Here is a 19,252-nt window from a genome sequence, read left to right on the forward strand (position 1 = left end):
GAAGGGAGGGTGATATGGTCTGGAGGTGGAGGGAGGTAGAGGGGGTGAAGGGAGGGTGATATGATCTGGAGGTGGAGGGAGGTAGAGGGGGTGAAGGGAGGGTGATATGGTCTGGAGGTGGAGGGAGGTAGAGGGGGTGAAGGGAGGGTGATCTAGGATGGCGGCCCCTGGTCCTCCGTGCCCTCTCGGACCGCTAACAGAGACAGTTATTAAAAGCCTGCTAATAGACTAGATTAGGTTTAAGCCCTGCAAGACGCCACAATCAATTCAGAAAGGAAGAGAGGCAGTGGTTGAAAAGGAATGAGATTATGTTGTTATCCCTTCCCTGTACAGCAGCAGGGCTATGCAGCAGGTTCTACGTCACTGTTAGAAATTAGATGTATAGGCTTTTATCTTTACAGCTGTTTGCGACGTTACTTAATTTGGGAAATATAATGAATTGTTAGAAATCTAATATTCAACGTTTATGCACAAAAGAACAATCCCAGATCTGTTAAACTTTGCGTTTTTCTTTACTTTTTAGATACTATTTGCGTCGATGAAACGGGGCATTTCATGGCTCAATGTGTCTGTTTGAAGATGCCTGGGAGATGAAAGCAGCCCTGGTTTGAAGATGGGACTTCAGTCAGGGACATAAACCCAGTACCACTAATCCTCAAACGCCTGTAGTTTGTGTATCACAGGAGGTTGGTGGCACCTTAATTGGGGAAGACGAGCTCGTGGTAACGGCTAGAGCGGAATCAAACACATCAAACACATGGTTTCCATCAAACACACACCATTCCATTCGCTCCATTCCAGCCATTATTATGAGCCGTCCTCCCATCAGGAGCCACCTGTGGACTGTGTTTGTGGGTTCTTGCTGCCCTGCTTGCGTGTGTGTGTGTGTGTTGCAGTTAAAGCTTCTTGTTTGTCTGTTCAGAGTGCTTAATTGTTGTTTAATTTGTGCTGTCCTTTCAAGCGGAGGCCTGTGAAATTATACACTATATATACAAAAGTATGTGGACAACCCCTTCAAATTAGTGGATTCAGTGATTTCATCCACATCCATTGCTGACAGGTAAATAAAATCGAGCACATAGACAAACAAACAATAAAACCGAGCTCCGTAGACAAACATTGGCAGTAGAATGGCCTTACTGAAGAGCTCAGTGACTTTCAATGTGGCACCGTTTAGGATGTCACTTTTCCAACAAGTCAGTTTGTCAAATTTTTGTCCTGCTAGGATATATTGAAGCAACATCTCAAGACATCAGTCAGGAAGTTAAAGCTTGGTCGCAAATGGGTCTTCCAAATGGACAATGACCCCAAGTCATTGTCCATTTGTGGCCAAATGGCTTAGGACAACAAAGTAAAGGTATTGGAGTGGCCATCACAAAGCCCTGACCTCAATCCTATAGAAAAATTGTGGGAAAAGCGTGTGTGATCAAGGAGGCCTACAAACCTGACTCAGTTACAACAGCTTTGTCAGGAGGAATGGGCCAAAATTCACCCAACTTATTGTGGGAAGCTTGTGGAAGCCTACCCAAAACGTTTGACCCAAGTTCAACAATTTAAAGGCAATGGTACAAATACTAATTGAGTATATGAAAACTTCTGACCTGCTGGGAATGTGATTATAGAGATGAAAGCTGAAATAAATCATTCTCTACTATTATTCTGACATTTCACATTTTTAAAATAAAGTGGTGATCCTAACTGACCTAAAACAGGGAATTTTTACTCAGATTAAATGTCAGGAATTGTGAAAAACTGAGTTTAAATGTATTTGACTAAGATGTATGTAAACTTCTGACTTCAACTGTATGTGTATATCACCAATTTGGACACAACCAAAATGACAGCCATTCGGAGGAGAGAGGTGTGCATGTGTACAGTATGCGTCCACTATTTTCTTTACTTGATAAGCTGGACATTGTCAGGCAGGGGACAGTGGCCAGTCAGTCTCTATTACTTAGGCTCTCTCCCACTGCCATACATTATAAACTCAGCAAAAAAAAGAAATGGCCTCTCACTGTCAACTGCGTTTATTTTCAGCAAACTTAACAAGTGTAAATATTTGTATGAACATAAGATTCAACAACTGAGACATAAACTGAACAAGTTCCACAGACATGTGACTAACAGAAATGGAATAATGTGTCCCTGAACAAAGGGGGGATCAAAATCAAAAGTAACAGTCAGTATCTGGTGTGGCCACCAGCTGTATTAAGTACTGCAGTGCATCTCCTCCTCATGAACTGCACCAGATTTGCCAGTTCTTGCTGTGAGATGTTACCCCACTCTTTCACCAAGGCACCTGCAAGTTCCCGAACATTTCTGTGAGGGGTGGCCCTAGCCCTCACCCTCCGGTCCAACAGGTCCCAGACGTGCTCAATGGCATTGCGATCCGGGCTCTTCGCTGGCCATGGCAGAACACTGACATTCCTGTCTTGCAGGAAATCACGCACAGAACGAGCAGTATGGCGGGTGGCATTGTCATGCTGGAGGGTCATGTCAGGATGTGCCTGCAGGAAGTACCACATGAGGGAGGAGGATATCTTCCCTGTAACGCACAGCGTTGAGACTGCCTGCAATGACAACAAGCTCAGTCCGATGATGCTTTGACACACCGCCCCAGACCATGACAGACCCTCCATCTTCAAATCGATCCAACTCCAGAGTACAGGCCTCGGTGTAACGCTCATTCCTTCGACGATAAACGCAAATCCGACCATCACCCCTGGTGAGAGAAAACCGCAACTCGTCAGTGAAGATAACTTTTTGCCAGTCCTGTCTGGTCCAGCGACGGTGGGTTTGTGGCCATAGGCAACGTTGTTGCCGGAGATGTCTGGTGAGGACCTGCCTTACAACAGGCCTACAAGCCCTCAGTCCAGCCTCTCTCAGCCTATTGCAGACAGTCTGAGCACTGATGGAGGGATTGTGCATTCCTGGTGTAACTCGGGCAGTTGTTGTTGCCATCCTGTACCTGTCCCGCAGGTGTGATGTTCGGATGTACCGATCCTGTGCAGGTGTTGTTACACTTGGTCTGCCACTACGAGGACGATCATCTGTCCGTCCTGTCTCCCTGTAGCGCTGTCTTAGGCGTCTCACAGTACAGACATTGCAATTTATTGCCCTGGCCACATCTGCAGTCCTCATGCCTCCTTGCAGCATGCCTAAGGCATGTTCAAGCAGATGAGCATGGACCCTGGGCATCTTTCTTTTGGTGTTTTTCAGAGTCAGTAGAAAGGCCTCTTTAGTGTCCTGCGTTTTCAGAACTGTCACCTTAATTGCCTACCGTCTGTAAGCTGTTAGTGTCTTAACGACCGTTCCACAGGTGCATGTTCATTAATTGTTTATGGTTCATTGAACAAGCATGGGAAACAAACAGTGTTTAAACCCTTTATAATGAAGATCTGTGAAGTTATTTGGATTTTTACGAATTATCTTTGAAAGACAGGGTCCTGACAAAGGGACGTTTCTTTTTTTGCTGAGTTTATGTGTGTGTGTATGTAATTCCTAATATGGAGAATGGTGTGTGTGTGTGTGTTTTCAGAGAGCACAGACTTGCAGTCACACACTTGCAGCTACGCACACTCACACTAGGGCGATAAAATATAGTATTTGCCTGATTTCGTTTTGTTTTCTCTGTTTTGTTTTCCCCAGTTTTTTTTATAGAAAAACAACAACATTTGATGTTTTAAGGCAACAACAATGCTTAAAACACAATAAGAGATCACTTTTGAGGTCTGGGTAAAATCTAAGAATTTGGGGTGCAGTTAACCTTTAATTCAACTGGTTACCAGCCAGAGACGGTTTGGTTAGCAGTGTTTCTGTTAGCATTGATTGCAGAGTTTGCAAAACAAATGGCCACTGAATTTATGCAAATAATCATGATATCATTCTGCCAGGTAGGCATAGGCTACTTTGTAGTTAACATTTAACTGAGAATGTTTCATCGGTTATCATTATTAGCATTATCGTTAATGGCTTAACAAAGTGTGGACTACACATACTCGTGCACTGCACACAACACACACAGACAGGCATTTCTGTGCCTTTTCAGAAATTTCAGGGAAAATACGAATCACTTATGCATTTTGTTCATGTCTTATTTTTGTATGTATTTTTTTTTACCTTTATTTAACTAGGCAAGTCAGTTAAGAACTTATTCTTATTTACAATGATGGCCTACCCCGGTCAAACCCGGACGATGCTGGGCCAATTGTGCGCCGCCCTATGGGACTCCTAATCACGGCCGGGTGTGATACAGCCTGGATTCGAACCAGGGACTGTAGTGAAGCCTCTTGCACTGAGATGCAGTGCCTTAGACCACTGCGCCACTCGGGAGCCCTTGTGATTATAAATATTCTCATAAGTTCAATACATTTAGTTGATTTCCTGCTAAATTCAATACATTTTTTAATATTGTTGAATTCCGTTTTAATGTCTGGATTCTGTGATTCTGTCCGTTTTTCGCAATGCAAATTTTATAGGGCCCTATAAAAAAAAAACTCTCACACACCCACATACAAACACACACACACACACAGGTGTGGTAGCTGTGACTGTGTGAACTGCATGGTGTTCTCTGTGCAGATAGATACAGCTCCTCTGGGACCAGTGAGCTGAGCATCTCTTAGCTGAGAGCCACAGATGAACACACACATCAATATATCGACCCAGTGTTGTGGTACCAAGCAGAGAAAATGGAAATAGTCACCTTTTCCTTAATACACTCAGGGAGAAAGCATTGGTGTTTCTAAATGTTGTTTCTCGCACAGCAGAGATTACAACCCTAGTTAGTGAACACTATTATGCAGGCAGTGCCAAAATGTGTCCCAAATGGTACCCTATTCCCTATTTAGTGCACTACTTTTGACCAGGGCCCATAGGGTGCACTACACTATATAACACTCTTTGAAAAAAAGCTATCTAGAACCTAGAATGGTTCTTCGGCTGTCCCCATAGGAGAACCCTTTGAAGAACCCTTTTTGGTTCCAGCTAGAACTCTTTTGGGTTCCATGTAGAACCCTTTCCACAGAGGGTTCTACCTGGAATCCAAAAGTGTTCTACCTGGAACCCCTATGGGCACCACCGAAGAAGCCTTTTTTGTAAGAGGGTAGGATATTAGTGCCATTTAGAATGAAGACATGGAGCCTTTTTCTAGCGACTAACCTTTATGAGCCGAGATCACTTTCTGAGTCAAAATACAGGCCCTTTATAAAAAACGATGATTTAAAAAACGTAAGCCTATGCTACATGAACCTATTAAAAGCAGTTCTGTAGCGATGAGATTTGTGCAGTAGACTATAGGCCCAATATATTATCACTGCACATAGGCTATTCTTGAATTGCCCTGCCAATGTTGTTTTCTTGTCACACCATTTTAAATGTTGTGTGATCACACTGGTAATATATAATTTGTTGTATTACATGTGAGGCATGAATTGAAAAAATTTGCGTTTTGGTTTGCTGGGATAGAGGGAGGGGGAGAGAGAGGGACAGAGAGGGAGGGAGGGGTTCCTCAGCTCTTCCTCCCTACACTGATTGTCCCAAAAGGTGACACCATCTTCCAGCTGATGGTGAAACTCTGACTAATGCACCAGTTCATGTTGTTACTCGTATGACCAGAAAACGTGAAATACTCCTCGATATTACAAAGACACAAGCCGCTAATAACAACGCAAGTCTATGGATACACTTTGTAGCTTGAGTTGATAGGGAGAGGGCGTTTTATGTCGTGGTGACAGTGCTGAATGAAATCTTTACCATGAACTCACTCATCTCTTTGCTGTATTCGTTGACAGTCTCTCTCTAGTCATGGTTTTGAAATCTCACACAGTAGTCGACAATCAACTTCGCTGTGGGCTGGTGGAAGCTGCAGACACGGTGATCTGAGCTACCTGATTGGCCAGCGGTAGGCCTATAGGTGCACTTGATTTGCTCGCTAGGCCCACAGGGTAGGCAGAGTTGTGCCTTCAGACACATGACATGGTTCATAATGGGAACACTTTGACTACTCGGCGCGTAGGGCAGCTGAATCAAGTGCACCTACCGCAAACATTTTGGAACGCAAGGCTTTATCGTCGGGCTTTTTACAGAGATGTTTGGCGATCGACTAGGAATGCCTTGGAGATCAACCAGTCGATCGCAAAAGAGCGGTTGGTGACCGCTGTCCTATGGAGATAAATGTTTGCAGTTAGGTGCCCTCCTGAAAGCCATGGTACTGCTGTTTCTCTCAGCTTATAGAGGAATGATGGTAAAAGACTGTAAAATGGACGGTTCCATTCTATTTACCTGCTGTGGGAAAGGGAGTGTTCTAGTGTCTGGCTCTCTGTTTTATACCTGGAGAGAAGACTATTTATTAGTCGTAACAACTGTGTGTGCGTGCGTGCGTACGTGCGTGTTAGTGCTGCGAGAGAATTCCTAAGAGCCTGAGGAGAAGAGGAAAGAAAGATGGAGAGAGGAAGAGAAGGAGAGAGACACACAGTCACTAGTTATAAATTGTCATAAAGATTTGGGTTGTGACAAAAACCTGAGCCTTGTTTCTCTGTGTCTGTGATTTGACTGTTCCCCGGGACGCCATCATCACTCTCACTTTGCTGGGGGAATCAATCCTCTACCAAGCCCTCTTCATTTAATACCACATTCATCACCATTAATTACACACAGGCCGGAAATAAGATGCTCATAGGTTTTATATTGGTTTAATATATTCATTTCAAATCTAGGATGTTATGAAACAGTTTAAGAGACGTTTAGATGAATGAAATAAAACAAAGAAAGAACCAAGGCAGATGAAATCTAATTCTGCTAGGGAGATAATCAGGTGCAATGCATTATTTTAACACTTACTTCACAGAGTTATTGGAATGGTAAACAGACACCAGTATGCATGCAGAGGAGAGGATTTGACTTCCCTACTGCTTCATAATGTGACGTATCTGTTTGAGTGGATAGTAATATGCAAGGCAGCAGAAAGAGATCTGGGACCAGGCTAGCCTTGAGTTACTCCTCTGTGAGGTCCACAGGTGGCCAACCCGGTGCAGGGCAGGGTGTCGTCTCCTTCCATGGGCTCTTATTGGCTGTGGCAGGGGAAGTGGCTATTGGCTAAGACAGCAGAAACAGAGTGGGAATCTGATGCCATCTCCAACGCTTCACACAGGCCTGAGGAGCAGAAATGTTCATCTCTCCTTTTCTGCATCCCTCTCCCCCTATCGCTCTCTTCCAGTGGTCTTCATCCACTTCCTTCCTTCTCCACCCACACGGTGCCGTGTCACTGTGCTAGACTGTACTGGCTGCATCCAATTGGCACTTTTAACTCTTCTCTTAGAATGGAAGGCATAAATGTAGCCCCCGGTAATTAGTAAGAAGTTCGTTAGTATTTTATTAGAGAGGCATACAGAACTATGAATCCCAGATGTGTCTCTGTTGCCCTAACCGCAGGCTATGAATGCTTTCTCTCTGCCGCCTGTTAGTATATCAACCTGAACACACACACACACACACACACACACACACACACACACACACACACACACACACCGTGGAGCAGGAAGCTTGGAGCCTCAGGGTGTTTGGTCTAACTGGATAAATCATTTATCAGTGGCCAGGGCTGGTCAGTAGGCTGGACAGGACAGTAGCAGGATCAGGGTGGATGGATGGCATCAGAGATGAGCACACCAACTTCAACAAACACAGTCCCAGTTACCATCTCCATTGATTTGCTGTGGCAGCAGATAGATAGACCAGTGTAATTGTATAAGTGCATTCTAAACTACAGTTGTTACTGACCACAACAACTGACACCTACATGTCTTGTCAAAGCCATACAGTATGTTTGCATTGAGTGCTTCTGTGGTCTCTTGCCCTTTGATCATCTTTATATTTAGTGTGAATGGAATGGATAGATCCACCTATTTACCTTTCTTGATTTGGTTTAATGCTATATTTTGAGTGGTGAACTGAAATGTGTTGCCCGTGGCTAAGCTCCCTTCACTTTCCTTCTTCCTCCACTGTCAGAGATGCTGTGTATCTCCAATAGTTTACTTTCTATCTGAACATATTCACGGTTTCAGAGGGAGACTGGCTTTTAAAATGTCAACAAACCCACATCTCAAATGATTTGATCTGATCATCTGACCAATATGTCCTTCTGTGATTAAAGTTTCGACGTTAGGATACTTGGCCAAGTTTCTAGCACAGAGTAAGACCAGTTATTTGCAAACAAAAACACTTTAGTAGTGCTTACGGTGTTGTTGAATCAAGTGCTACTGCTTTTGACTTTGAGTTTATTTTATTTTTACAGGGACAGTGCACATTAATCAACATTTCAGTAAAAGTGCCTGTTTTAGCCAGCCGGCTAATTTTCAACCACAGTCCCTGGGCAGGTTATTAAAAACAATTACAATACAGACAATCATTGAGCAAGACATAGCATACAGACAGAGCAACATAGGACAAGCAAAACATAGCATACAGACATAGCAACATAGCACAAAAAGCAACAAAACAAAACCCATAAAAGCAACAAAGTGTTTCCACACCTCACAAGCTACAGACAACAGACAACATGGAAAGCAGCAATACACAGCTAGGGATTATGTTTTATCTTAGTGGGGCAGTGCCATTGGAGGTCTGTCTCCTGTGTATCTAACCTTTGCTCTCTCCTCTGCTCTGCCTCTCTAGGATGGCTCAGTAGTACCCAGGTCGCTGTCTCCTGTGTTTAACCTTTGCTCTCCTCTCCCTCCCCTCTAGGATGGCTCAGTAGTACCCAGGTCACTGTCTCCTGTGTCTAACCTTCGCTCTTCTCTCTTTCTCCCTCCCCTCTAGGATGGCGATCCAGGTGGCTAAGTTTGACTTTCACACGTTGCCCCAGCCGGACCAGGAGGCCGTGCGCTACACCAACCCCAAACTGCTGGAGGAGGAGAGGCTTCACGCCCAGGCCTCCATGATCAACAGCACCCTGGGCATCACCTGGAACATCATATCCTTTGTTGTTGGATGTATACAGATCCCTATTAGAAGGCATCTGGATGCTACGTCCGGAGGTCTTCTGGCTAGGCTGTGTGCCAGTTCTACTGCACTGACAGATGGGAGAAAGTATGGCGAAATGTGCATGCAGCCTTGGGCACTATATAGGGAATAGGGTGCCATTTGAGACACATCCTTTGTCAATATGCAGGCAGGGCACTCCATCAGAACCTCTTAGGTAATGAGGGGGCTATTACCAATACACAGACTCAGTGTTGTTTAGAATGGCCTGTGAAGTTGTTACAGGGAGGAGGTGTACAATTAATAATTAATCGGAGTCCCTGTGCTGTTGAACTTGCCATCATATTTTCCATTTTAGTAATGCATAAACACTCCTGTGATTGTGTGCATTTGTTTGATCTGCAAGCAATTTGGCAGGTGTGTGTGTGCGGGGGGGGGGGGGGTTCTTCTATCGTTGTGGGACCTATAATCCCTAAAAGTCCCCACAAGGATAGTGAAACAAGGACAATTATCCCTTGTGGGGACATTTCTCACATCCCCATGAGGACAAAAGCTATTTTAAATGTAGAGTTTAGGATTAAAATTAGGGTTAGGAGTTACAGTTATGATTAGATTTAGGGTTAGGGAAAATAGGATTTTGAATGGAATACATTTTAGGTCCCCACGAGGATAGAAGAACGTGTGTGTGTGAATGGGTGCGTGCGTACGTACAGGAGCGACTGCAGTCGATGATGTCACTAATGTTGTTTCTCAGAGGGTACTGTTAAATCAGAGCGCGATGCATGTCAGAGCTCTGCTCTGAACTGGGCTGTATGATTATGTTATTGAGGCTAGAGAATGAAAGGCACTATATTTCCAACCAAGCACTTGTTCAAACAACACATCATTTTTTTTGTTATCTGAAATTGTTATATCAGAAAAACATTGAAACATTGCAGAAATAAATATGTTTTAAGTATAGAAAACTTGGACTGTGAACAGAAGGGTTACAATCACGTAATATGATCTGGGTCACCCTTGGCTTGGCATTTATTCATTGTTACTATCCTACTTCTTATTTAAGAGAACTGTGCAGAAACACCTTATCTCGCTGCTTAGCAGACCATGCAACTTGGCCTAGCAGTCATTATGGAAGTGTACTGTTTCAGTGCTGCCGATAACGACAGTCTCCTAAATATAGTGTGGCTGAAGAGAAACAAACCAGCCAGAGGAGAGGAAGAGGAAGAGGAGTAGGAACAGAAGGCCTGTTACTGTCATGATGTCCCCTCAGGAGAGAATGAGTGTATCTTCAAGTTCTGGCCTTCAAGGGTAGTCTAGCTTCTTCTCAGACCCCCACCCCGATACACACCTAAGCCCCTTTAACAACACCAACTCCCCAACCATTCCTGTCCCTGTACTCGTCCACACGACAAGGACAGAAGCACAAGCACGCCAGGCCTGGAGACAGTTTGGTGGATGGATAGATGTCAGAATGGAGTTGTAGTTTCCTCCAACCTGGTTCAATGTCACAGTGTTTGTGTGCCACATCTGCAGCTTTCAACACCATGCCTTGTAGGAGGCAGCTACACCTCTCCTCACTACATATTTTAATTCTGAGGGGAGTGTGTCCATTCTAGTCATTCTAACTCTATGGTGTTACTTTGTCTGTCTAGTCATTTTAACACTATGGTGTTACTTTGTCTGTCTAGTCATTTTAACGCTATGGTGTTACTTTGTCTCTCAAGTCATTTTAATGCTATGTTGTTACTTTGTCCGTCTAGTCATTAACTCTATTAGGGCTGTCCACGACAACAACAAAAATATCTTAGCCAACCGAAAGTTGTCTGTTCTTTCAACCAATTGATCGAAATTTCAAAACGTGTATTTTTCCATAGACACCCTATGTGTTTTAATAAAATCAGCTATATATGCATTGGGCTTGTCTGATGCTTTAAGCTCACTGTTTGATGAAATAAGACACATGACTCAAGAGGGAGCCAAAGATCAAGATAACCAGGAGAAGAAAAAATGTAACCTGTCCTGACCATCCTCCTCCCGCTCCTACTGGCTTTCGCAGATTTTGCCTTTGCTCTCCTGAAGTTGCCGGTAATAGGCTACATGAGGAGTCGGCAAACTTTGTCATGTGGAATGCCAATCTTACCATTTCTACTGATCTGCGTGACAGTTATGGTTTTCATATGTACATTTTTGTGGAACAGTTTCATTTTGTATCTCAAAATCATTGTCATATTTTTTCTTTTTTTTATATCCAATTGGACGTTACAGTCTTGTCTCATTGCTGCAACTCTCGTACTGGCTCGGGAGAGGTGAAGGTTGAGAGCCATGCGTCCCCCGAAACACAACCCTGCCAAGCCGTACTGCTTCTTGACACACTGCTCTCTTAACCCGGAAGCCAGCCGCAAAGACGGCCTACCCCAGCCAAACCCGGACGACGCTGGTTGTGCACCGCCCTATGGGACTCCCAATCACGGCCGGATGTGATACAGCCTGGATTCGAACCAGGGACTGTAGTGACGCCTCTTGCACTGAGATGCGGTGCCTTAGACTGCTGCGCCACTCGGTAGTCCTTGGTTAATCAAAATTCTATCCAAATCTAAATGAAAATTATACAAACCTAAAAAGTAACTTATATTACCATTGCCAACTATGTAAATATAGCCTATAAAGCTAACAAATAGAAACATTGCAGCCTGAAGGTAGAAAATATCCTGATCAAAAGAAATATCCTATAAAAAACATTGGCTATGCATGGCGTGTCTGCAACAATCTTGAAACATTGTATTAACTATTAACTTGGGTCCAGCCTGAAGCAACATTGTATAAAATATTCCCTGCGCCAGTGAGCTACAGACACAGCTGTAGGCTATTTGCGCAAGGGATAGGAAGTAGTCAGGTAGGCCTATTTTATGACAGAGCATGACATTTTTCCCTTTCAAGCTGAGTGGTTATTTTCAAATACATTGAGGAATTATTGTCATTCTCAAAGGATGTAAAAAACAACTTTGTTAGGTTGCTGTTGAGGTGAAGAAAACATTACTTTGAGAAGCTCCGCAGCTCATTAGTGGTGGTGTATTAAGCCAGTCAGAAATACTATCAGATCCCCAAATGTGCACATTTATATGCCTACATTTGTGAGCAGGCCAGGTAGCCTATAGGCCTACTTCTATTAACTCGTAAATGGAATGAAATAAACCAAATAACTTGTTTCTCACAAGTGTAGCATAGGTTGTGCGCTCTGTAAACAATGTGTCCACTCTGACAATAAGAACGGCAAAAGACTGGAAAACATTGTAGATTAGGAATTAACTTTAAATGTATCACTGAGATGGGCACAAATAAGACAGGTGTCTCGTGTGCCATAAAAGAAAAAAAATATATATATATATATATTTGCTACTGCTCGACAAGAAAATACATAGGCCGACCAACAGCCTATCGACCAAACAATCGACCAGTCGAATAATTGTGGTCAGCCCTACTCTGTGGTGTTTCTCATTCTAACTCTATGTGGTGTTACTACTGTAAGGTCCATTCTAGTCATTCTAACTCTATGTGGTATTACTACTGTAAGGTCCATTCTAGTCATTCCAACTCTGTTGTGTTACTTTGTCCATTCTAGTCATTTTAACTCTATGTGGTGTTACTTTGACCATTCTAGTCATTCTAACTCTGCGGTGTTACTTTCCATTCTAGTCATTCTAACTCTGTGGTGTTACTTTGACCATTCTAGTCATTCTAACTTTGTCCAGTCTAGTCATTCTAACTCTGTGGTGTTACTTTGACCATTCTAGTCATTCTAACTCTGTGGTGTTACTTTGTCCAGTCTAGTCATTCTAACTCTGTGGTGTTACTTTGTCCATTCTAGTCATTCTAACTCTGTGGTGTTACTTTGTCCAGTCTAGTCATGTTAATACTATGTGGTGTTACAGCAACACAGTATTTTTCCAGTCATTATTCACGCTGTCAGCTGTGTGGTGGACCAGAAGAGCAGGTTTTCTTTATCATAACATATTATCAAACTAATGTCTTTATGACAGCTCTGTTTATCTGAGTACTCAGCATTAGCAGCATTAGCTCCCTAGCCAGCCCTACGACATACAGCCATATGATGTCACCAAGGAAAGGTTCAACGGTTCTAACCTTAATTATAATCTTGTTGTTCTCCTCTGATAAATGCGTGTTACTGAGTGTTCAGGAACAGAAGGACTCGACAGGCAGAGCTAAATGTGGGTTCTTAGCCAACCAATCAGATTGGAGTGACAGGTTGACTTGCAGTGTTGCAGTTTTGCTCCCAGAAACCATGCTAGGCTAGAAGACATTGAAGTGTGGGCGGTTTTGAGAAATGACTTGGCTGAGGAGCGGACTGCTCTGTTGGCTTTATACACAATGTGTTTTCTCTCTGAGATGTGAAAAGTTTTTAGATAATCCCAGTTCTTATTATGAGACCAATTACACATTAAGGATAATTATTTCCATTATTCCCTCCACTAATGGTTGAGAAGATACATCATTATTACTCTTTGGGTTGTTAAGGCAGTTTTACTTGTCAGGGTTCTCATTGCATCACCCTGAATGAGATTTGTGAATGGATATTATGTTTCTTAATCACAACATTCAGATATGACACTGGGGAATAAGGTTAGAGGAAAAGAGGAAAGAGACAGTCTCAATGACCTTTGACCTAAAGACTGTTATAGTAGCACTTCCTGTATTTCTACTGTATGTAGCCTGGTCTGGTATTGTGTCTAACACCAAGCTTAGGGCAGTCTACACAGAGAGCTTCTTTTCCACATATAGAACAGAACATGAACTGTACAGTAATGGCCAGCCAGCCAACCGTGAATCTCTGTCCGCCTCGAGCCCTCAGCTCTCCTAACAGAGTCACTAGGCAACCAGGGAGCCACAGGCTTATCTGTCAACCACTGGGCTGCAGACAATTTAAAGCTACACTGGAGAATCATACTTCATAAATCCTCTCTTTTTATCTCTTATTTCTCTCTCCATCGCTCTCTCTCTCTCACTCTCTCTTCACATATTTCTCAGGTGTATATTTGCCACTTTGTTTGTTTGTTATCAAATCACATTTTATCTGTCACGTGCTTCATAAACAACAGGTGTCGATTATCAGACTTATGGGCCCTTCCTGACAATGCAGAGAGAAAAATAATAATCGAAGGAATACATTTTTTTCTATTGTATTATTGACTGTATGCTTGTTTATTCAATGTGTAACTCTGTGTTGTTGTTTGTGTCACACTGCTTTGCTTTATCTTGGCCAGGTCACAGTTGTAAATGAGAACTTGTTCTCAACTAGCCTACCTGGTTAAATAAAGCTGAAATATATATATTTTTTAAATGAGTAACGATAACTTGGCTATAGTTTCAAGTTGTACCAGTACCGATGTGCAAGGGTACGAGGTAATTGAGGTATCTACAGTTGAAGTCAGAAGTTTACATACACAGGTTGGAGTCATTAGAACTTGTTTTTCAACCACTCCACAAGTGTCTTGTTAACAAACTATAGTTTTGGCAAGTCGGTTAGAACATCTACTTTGTGCATGACACAAGTAATTTTTCCAACATTTGTTTATAGACCAGATTATTTCACTTGTAGTTCACTGTATCACAATTCCAGTGGGTCAGAAGTTTACATACACTTAGTTGACTGTGCCTTTCAACAGCTTGGAAAATTCCAAAAATGATGTCATGGCTTTAAAAGCTTCCGATAGGCTAATTGACATAATTTGAGTCAATTGGAGGTGTACATGTGGATGTATGTCAAGGCCTACCTTCAAACTCAGTGCCTCTTTGCCTGACATCATGGGAAAATCAAAAGAAATCAGCCAAGACCTCATAAAAAAAATTGGAGACCTCCACAAGTCTGATTCATCCTTGGGAGTAATTTCCAAACGCTTGAAGGTACCACGTTCATCTGTACAAACAATAGTACGTAAGTATAAACACCATGGGACCACGCAGCCGTCATACCGCTCAGGGAGGAAACACGTTCTGTCTCCTAGAGATGAACGTACTTTGGTGCGAAAAGAGCAAATCAGTCCCAGAACAACAGCAAAGGACCTTGTGAAGATGCTGGAGGAAACAGGTACAAAAGTATCTATATCCACAGTAAAACAAGTCCTATATTGATATAACCTGAAAGGCCGCTCAGCGAGGAAGAAGCCACTGCTCCAAAACTGCCATAAAAAAAGACAGACTACGGTTTGCAACTGCACATAGGGACAAAGATCATACTTTTTGGAGAAATGTCCTCTGGTCTGATGAAACAAAAATAGAACTGTTTGGCCATAATGACCATCGTTATGTTTGGAGGAAGAAGGGGGAGGCTTGCAAGCCGAAGAACACCATCCCAACGGTGATGCACGGGGGTGGCAGCATCATGTTGTGAGGGTGCTTTGCTGCAGGAGGGACTGGTGCACTTCACAAAATAGATGGACTCATGAGGAAGGAAAATTATGTGGATGTATTGAAGCAACATCTCAAGACATCAGTCAGGAAGTTAAAGCTTGGTCGCAAATAGGTCTTCCAAATGGACAATGACCCCAAGCATACTTCCAAAGTTGCTGCAAAATGGCTTAAGGACGACAAAGGCAAAATATTGGAGTGGCCATCACAAAGCCCTGACCTCAATCCCATAGAAAAATTGTGGGCAGAACTTAAAAAGCATGTGCAAGCAAGGAGGCCAACAAACCTGACTCAGTTACACCAGCTCTGTCAGGAGGAATGAGCCAAAATTCACCCAACTTATTGTGGGAAGCTTGTGGAAGGCTACCCGAAACATTTGACCCAAGTTAAACAAAGGCAATGCTACCAAATACTAATTGAGTGTATGTAAACTTCTGACCGACTGGGAATGTGATGAAAGAAATAAAAGATGAAATCAATCATTCTCTCTACTGTTATTCTGACATTTCACATTCTCAAAATGAAGTGGTGATCCTAACTGACCTAAGACAGGGAATATTTATTAGAATTAAATGTCAGGAATTGTGAAAAACTGAGTTTAAATGTATTCGGCTAAGGTGTATGTAAACTTCCGACTTCAGCTGTACATATAGGTAGGGATAAAGTGACTAGGCAACAGGATAGATTATAAACAGTAACAGCAGCGTATGTGATGAATCAAACGGTTAGTGCAAAAAGGGTCCGTGCAGATATTCCAAGTAACTATTGGTTAACTATTTACCGTAATTTCCGGACTATAAGCCGCAACTTTTTTCCCAGGCTTTGAACCTCACGGCTTAAACAATGACGCGACTAATATATGGATTTTTCGCGATTTCAATTTTTTTTTCTCCCAAAAAAAACATTCTGTGACATGCTCAGTTTTTTGGCGGAATGAAGCTTTCATTAGACCAATGAAATTGCCGAACGGGTTAAGGTCAAACAACTTTTTTGTTTACTGTTTAGATTAAATCGAGCGCTCTCAAACTTCCCATCATTCTGATTACTGTAGTCATTTTGTCACCCTCATCATGGCAAAGACACGGAGAAATGCATATGATGCAGCTTTCAAGTTGAAGGTGATTGATCTGGCTTTTGGAAAAGGAAATAGAGCTGCTGCACGGGAGCTTGGTCTTAATGAGTCGATGATAAGACGTTGGAAACAGCAGCGTGAGGAATTGACTCAGTGCAAAAAGACAACTAAAGCTTACTGCTAATTTTTTTTTTTTACAAGCCGTGTTTCGTTAAAGCCTATTTATTTTTGTTACAAGCCGTGTTTTGTTAAAGCCTATTTATTTTTGTTACAAGCCGTGTTTCGTTAAAGCCTATTTATTTTTGTTACAAGCCGTGTTTCGTTAAAGCCTGTGTAAAGTTAATTTGTTTCAATGTACCGGTAGGCACCTGCGGCTTATAGACATGTGCGGCTTATTTATGTTCAAAATAATATATTTTTTTTAATTCAGTGGGTGCGGCTTATATTCAGGTGCGCTCAATAGTCCGGAAATTACGGTAACTACCTATTTAGCAGTCTATGGCTTTGGGGGTAGAAGCTGTTCAGGCTCCTGTTGGTTCCAGACTTGGTGCATCGGTACCGCTTGCTCTGAGTTTGGCTGGAGTGTGGCTGCAGTCTAGTTTTGTCACTAAAGAAACTTGCCCTTGTCTCATATTCAGTTAAAGGGAGGGAAAATTCCACTGTACTGTTTACCTTAGTTTTAACATTAATACTTGTGAATCCTTTCTCTCAATTAATTGCAAATGTCATCAGAGATACTGAGTCCCCAGCCCCCTCCAGACCAGTGTGTGGTCCTTAACCATATCTCACCCGTCTGTCCGTCGCCAGGGAGAGGCCAGTGTGGAGGGAGTTCTCAACCAGTTGGTCCTCGAGCACCTGCAGCTGGCACCTCTACAGTGGGGTGAGTACACATACAAACACACGCACACACACACACTGTGCGATGTATGAGATGCTTGGCATTACCTTTGACGTAAAACCACTGAAACGTATGGGTATTTTTGTCCCTACTCAAATGATCCGTCCAAAGACATTATGATCATGGATCGTGATGAGGCATGAACTGTTTGGACTGTTTGGATCAAAAGTGTCAATCACCATCGTTCCTATGGAGGTGCCGAACCCGACAAACCCAAACCACTAGACCTGGCAATTAACACACCAGCCTACACAATCCCACCTCATCGGTCTCAAGTCATGTTTTCTATTTGCATGTATAATAGACAGCGGGGCTATTTTAGGGAGCTGTCAGAAGGCAGTACTGGAGTGGCTGGGGGACGTGTGAAGCACCCTGGGACACCACAGAGAGACTTGGAGGAGCTTCCCTCCCTTTCTGGGGCTCACCATCTGTGAACCGCCTCTCAAATAATCAGCTTTCATTTATTTATTAAGTGTGTGCGGGGGTGTATTTATGTTCAACGAACAGTGCTGCCTTTTCTTCGAGGTTAGTGAGTGTGTTCATTAGTCGGTTTAGTGTCTCCTGGTTTAGCAGAAAGAGAGACATATGTTACGGTGACACAACTGATATCTAGCAGTAGATGAGGACATTTTATCTTCAGCATTTCTGTTCTCATGAACAATTCTCCAAACTAACTTCTGTCTGAGTCATCAAAGGATCCAGATCTTCTGACACTTAGAGGTTCTACTTCTTTTATTTGTAGTCTATTACTTTCAGAGGAACATTTTAGGTCATTTTGAAGAGCACATCATCACATCGCAGTCTTCAGGAGGGTGTGTGTGTGTGTGTGTGTGCAAGCAAGCATCCGTGTGCACACGGTCCTCCTCTACGATAAGAATGCAGTTCATTTGTCCCAGCCTGTTAGAATGGTGTTATCAGAGTAGCTATCATGGGCTCAATGAGGGACCTTCTCCTAAGCATTCTCCCTCAGGATCAAAGAATCCGAACACAGAGTGGGTGGATTCATTTAATATGGTTACATCTTAAGTTAGCCTCTTACAGTAGACACATGATTGGCTAACTGTTAGCCTAGGGTTAGGTATACTGTATTTTCATACTGCAATCCGTTTAGCCGTGAAGCATTTGGTACATAATGGTTTCTCTTTAATGTGTTTTGAGTGTGGTGTACCAGGTTGTGGCCATGTTAGAAGAGATAAGAAATTGACGGTTATTTACTCTAATTCCATTGAATCAGGAATATCTTGTTTGCTTTCCATTGTCGCTTAGTTTAGGTGTGGTCTAATTGGGTTAGTGAGAGACTATTTGTCCTGATGTCTCGACAGTGTTCCTAATGATAGATAATGACAGAAGTCACTTTGCCCCAAGATATCATTGATGAGCAGCTATGTGTCAACAAAATCAATAACTCATCCACACAATTTGTTCATTCTTGTATCATTAGATTTTTTTATATTTAACCCTTATTTTACCAGGTAAATTACAGCAATGACCTGGGGAATAGTTACAGGGGAGAAGGGGGGAATGAGCTAATTGGAAGCTGGGGGTGATTAGGTGGCCATGATTGTATGAGGGCCAGATTGTGAATTTAGCCAGGACACCAGGGTTAACACCCCTACTCTTAAGATAAATGCCATGGGATCTTTAGTGACCACAGAGAGATTCAGGCCACCCGTTTAACGTCCCATCCGAAAGACCGCACCCTACACAGGGCAATATCCCCAATCACTGCACTGGGGCATTGGGATCTCTTTTTTTAGACCAGAGGAAAGAGTGCCTCCAACTGGCCCTCCAACACCACTTCCAGCAGCATCTGGTCTCCCATCCAGGGAACAACCTTGCTTAGCTTCAGTGGCAAGCCAGCAGTGGGATGCAGTGTGGTA

The 19,252-nt window shown here is 42.9% G+C and overlaps 1 protein-coding gene across 1 annotated transcript in view; it reads left to right on the forward strand.

Moving 5' to 3' along the window:
* Positions 1 to 18,558, forward strand: part of LOC115175746 (trafficking protein particle complex subunit 9-like) — a 43,473-nt gene extending 24,915 nt beyond the window's left edge. The window contains exons 3-4 of the mRNA XM_029735215.1: positions 8,818 to 8,971; positions 17,264 to 18,558. Of these exons, the coding sequence (XP_029591075.1) occupies positions 8,819 to 8,971; positions 17,264 to 17,404 (294 nt within the window). The 5' untranslated portion in view covers position 8,818 and the 3' untranslated portion in view covers positions 17,405 to 18,558. The remainder of the gene's footprint in view (positions 1 to 8,817; positions 8,972 to 17,263) is intronic.
* The last annotated feature ends 694 nt before the right edge of the window (positions 18,559 to 19,252 follow it).

This window comes from Salmo trutta, chromosome 36 (assembly GCF_901001165.1).
Source record: "Salmo trutta chromosome 36, fSalTru1.1, whole genome shotgun sequence".
Taxonomy (NCBI): Eukaryota; Metazoa; Chordata; class Actinopteri; order Salmoniformes; family Salmonidae; genus Salmo; species Salmo trutta.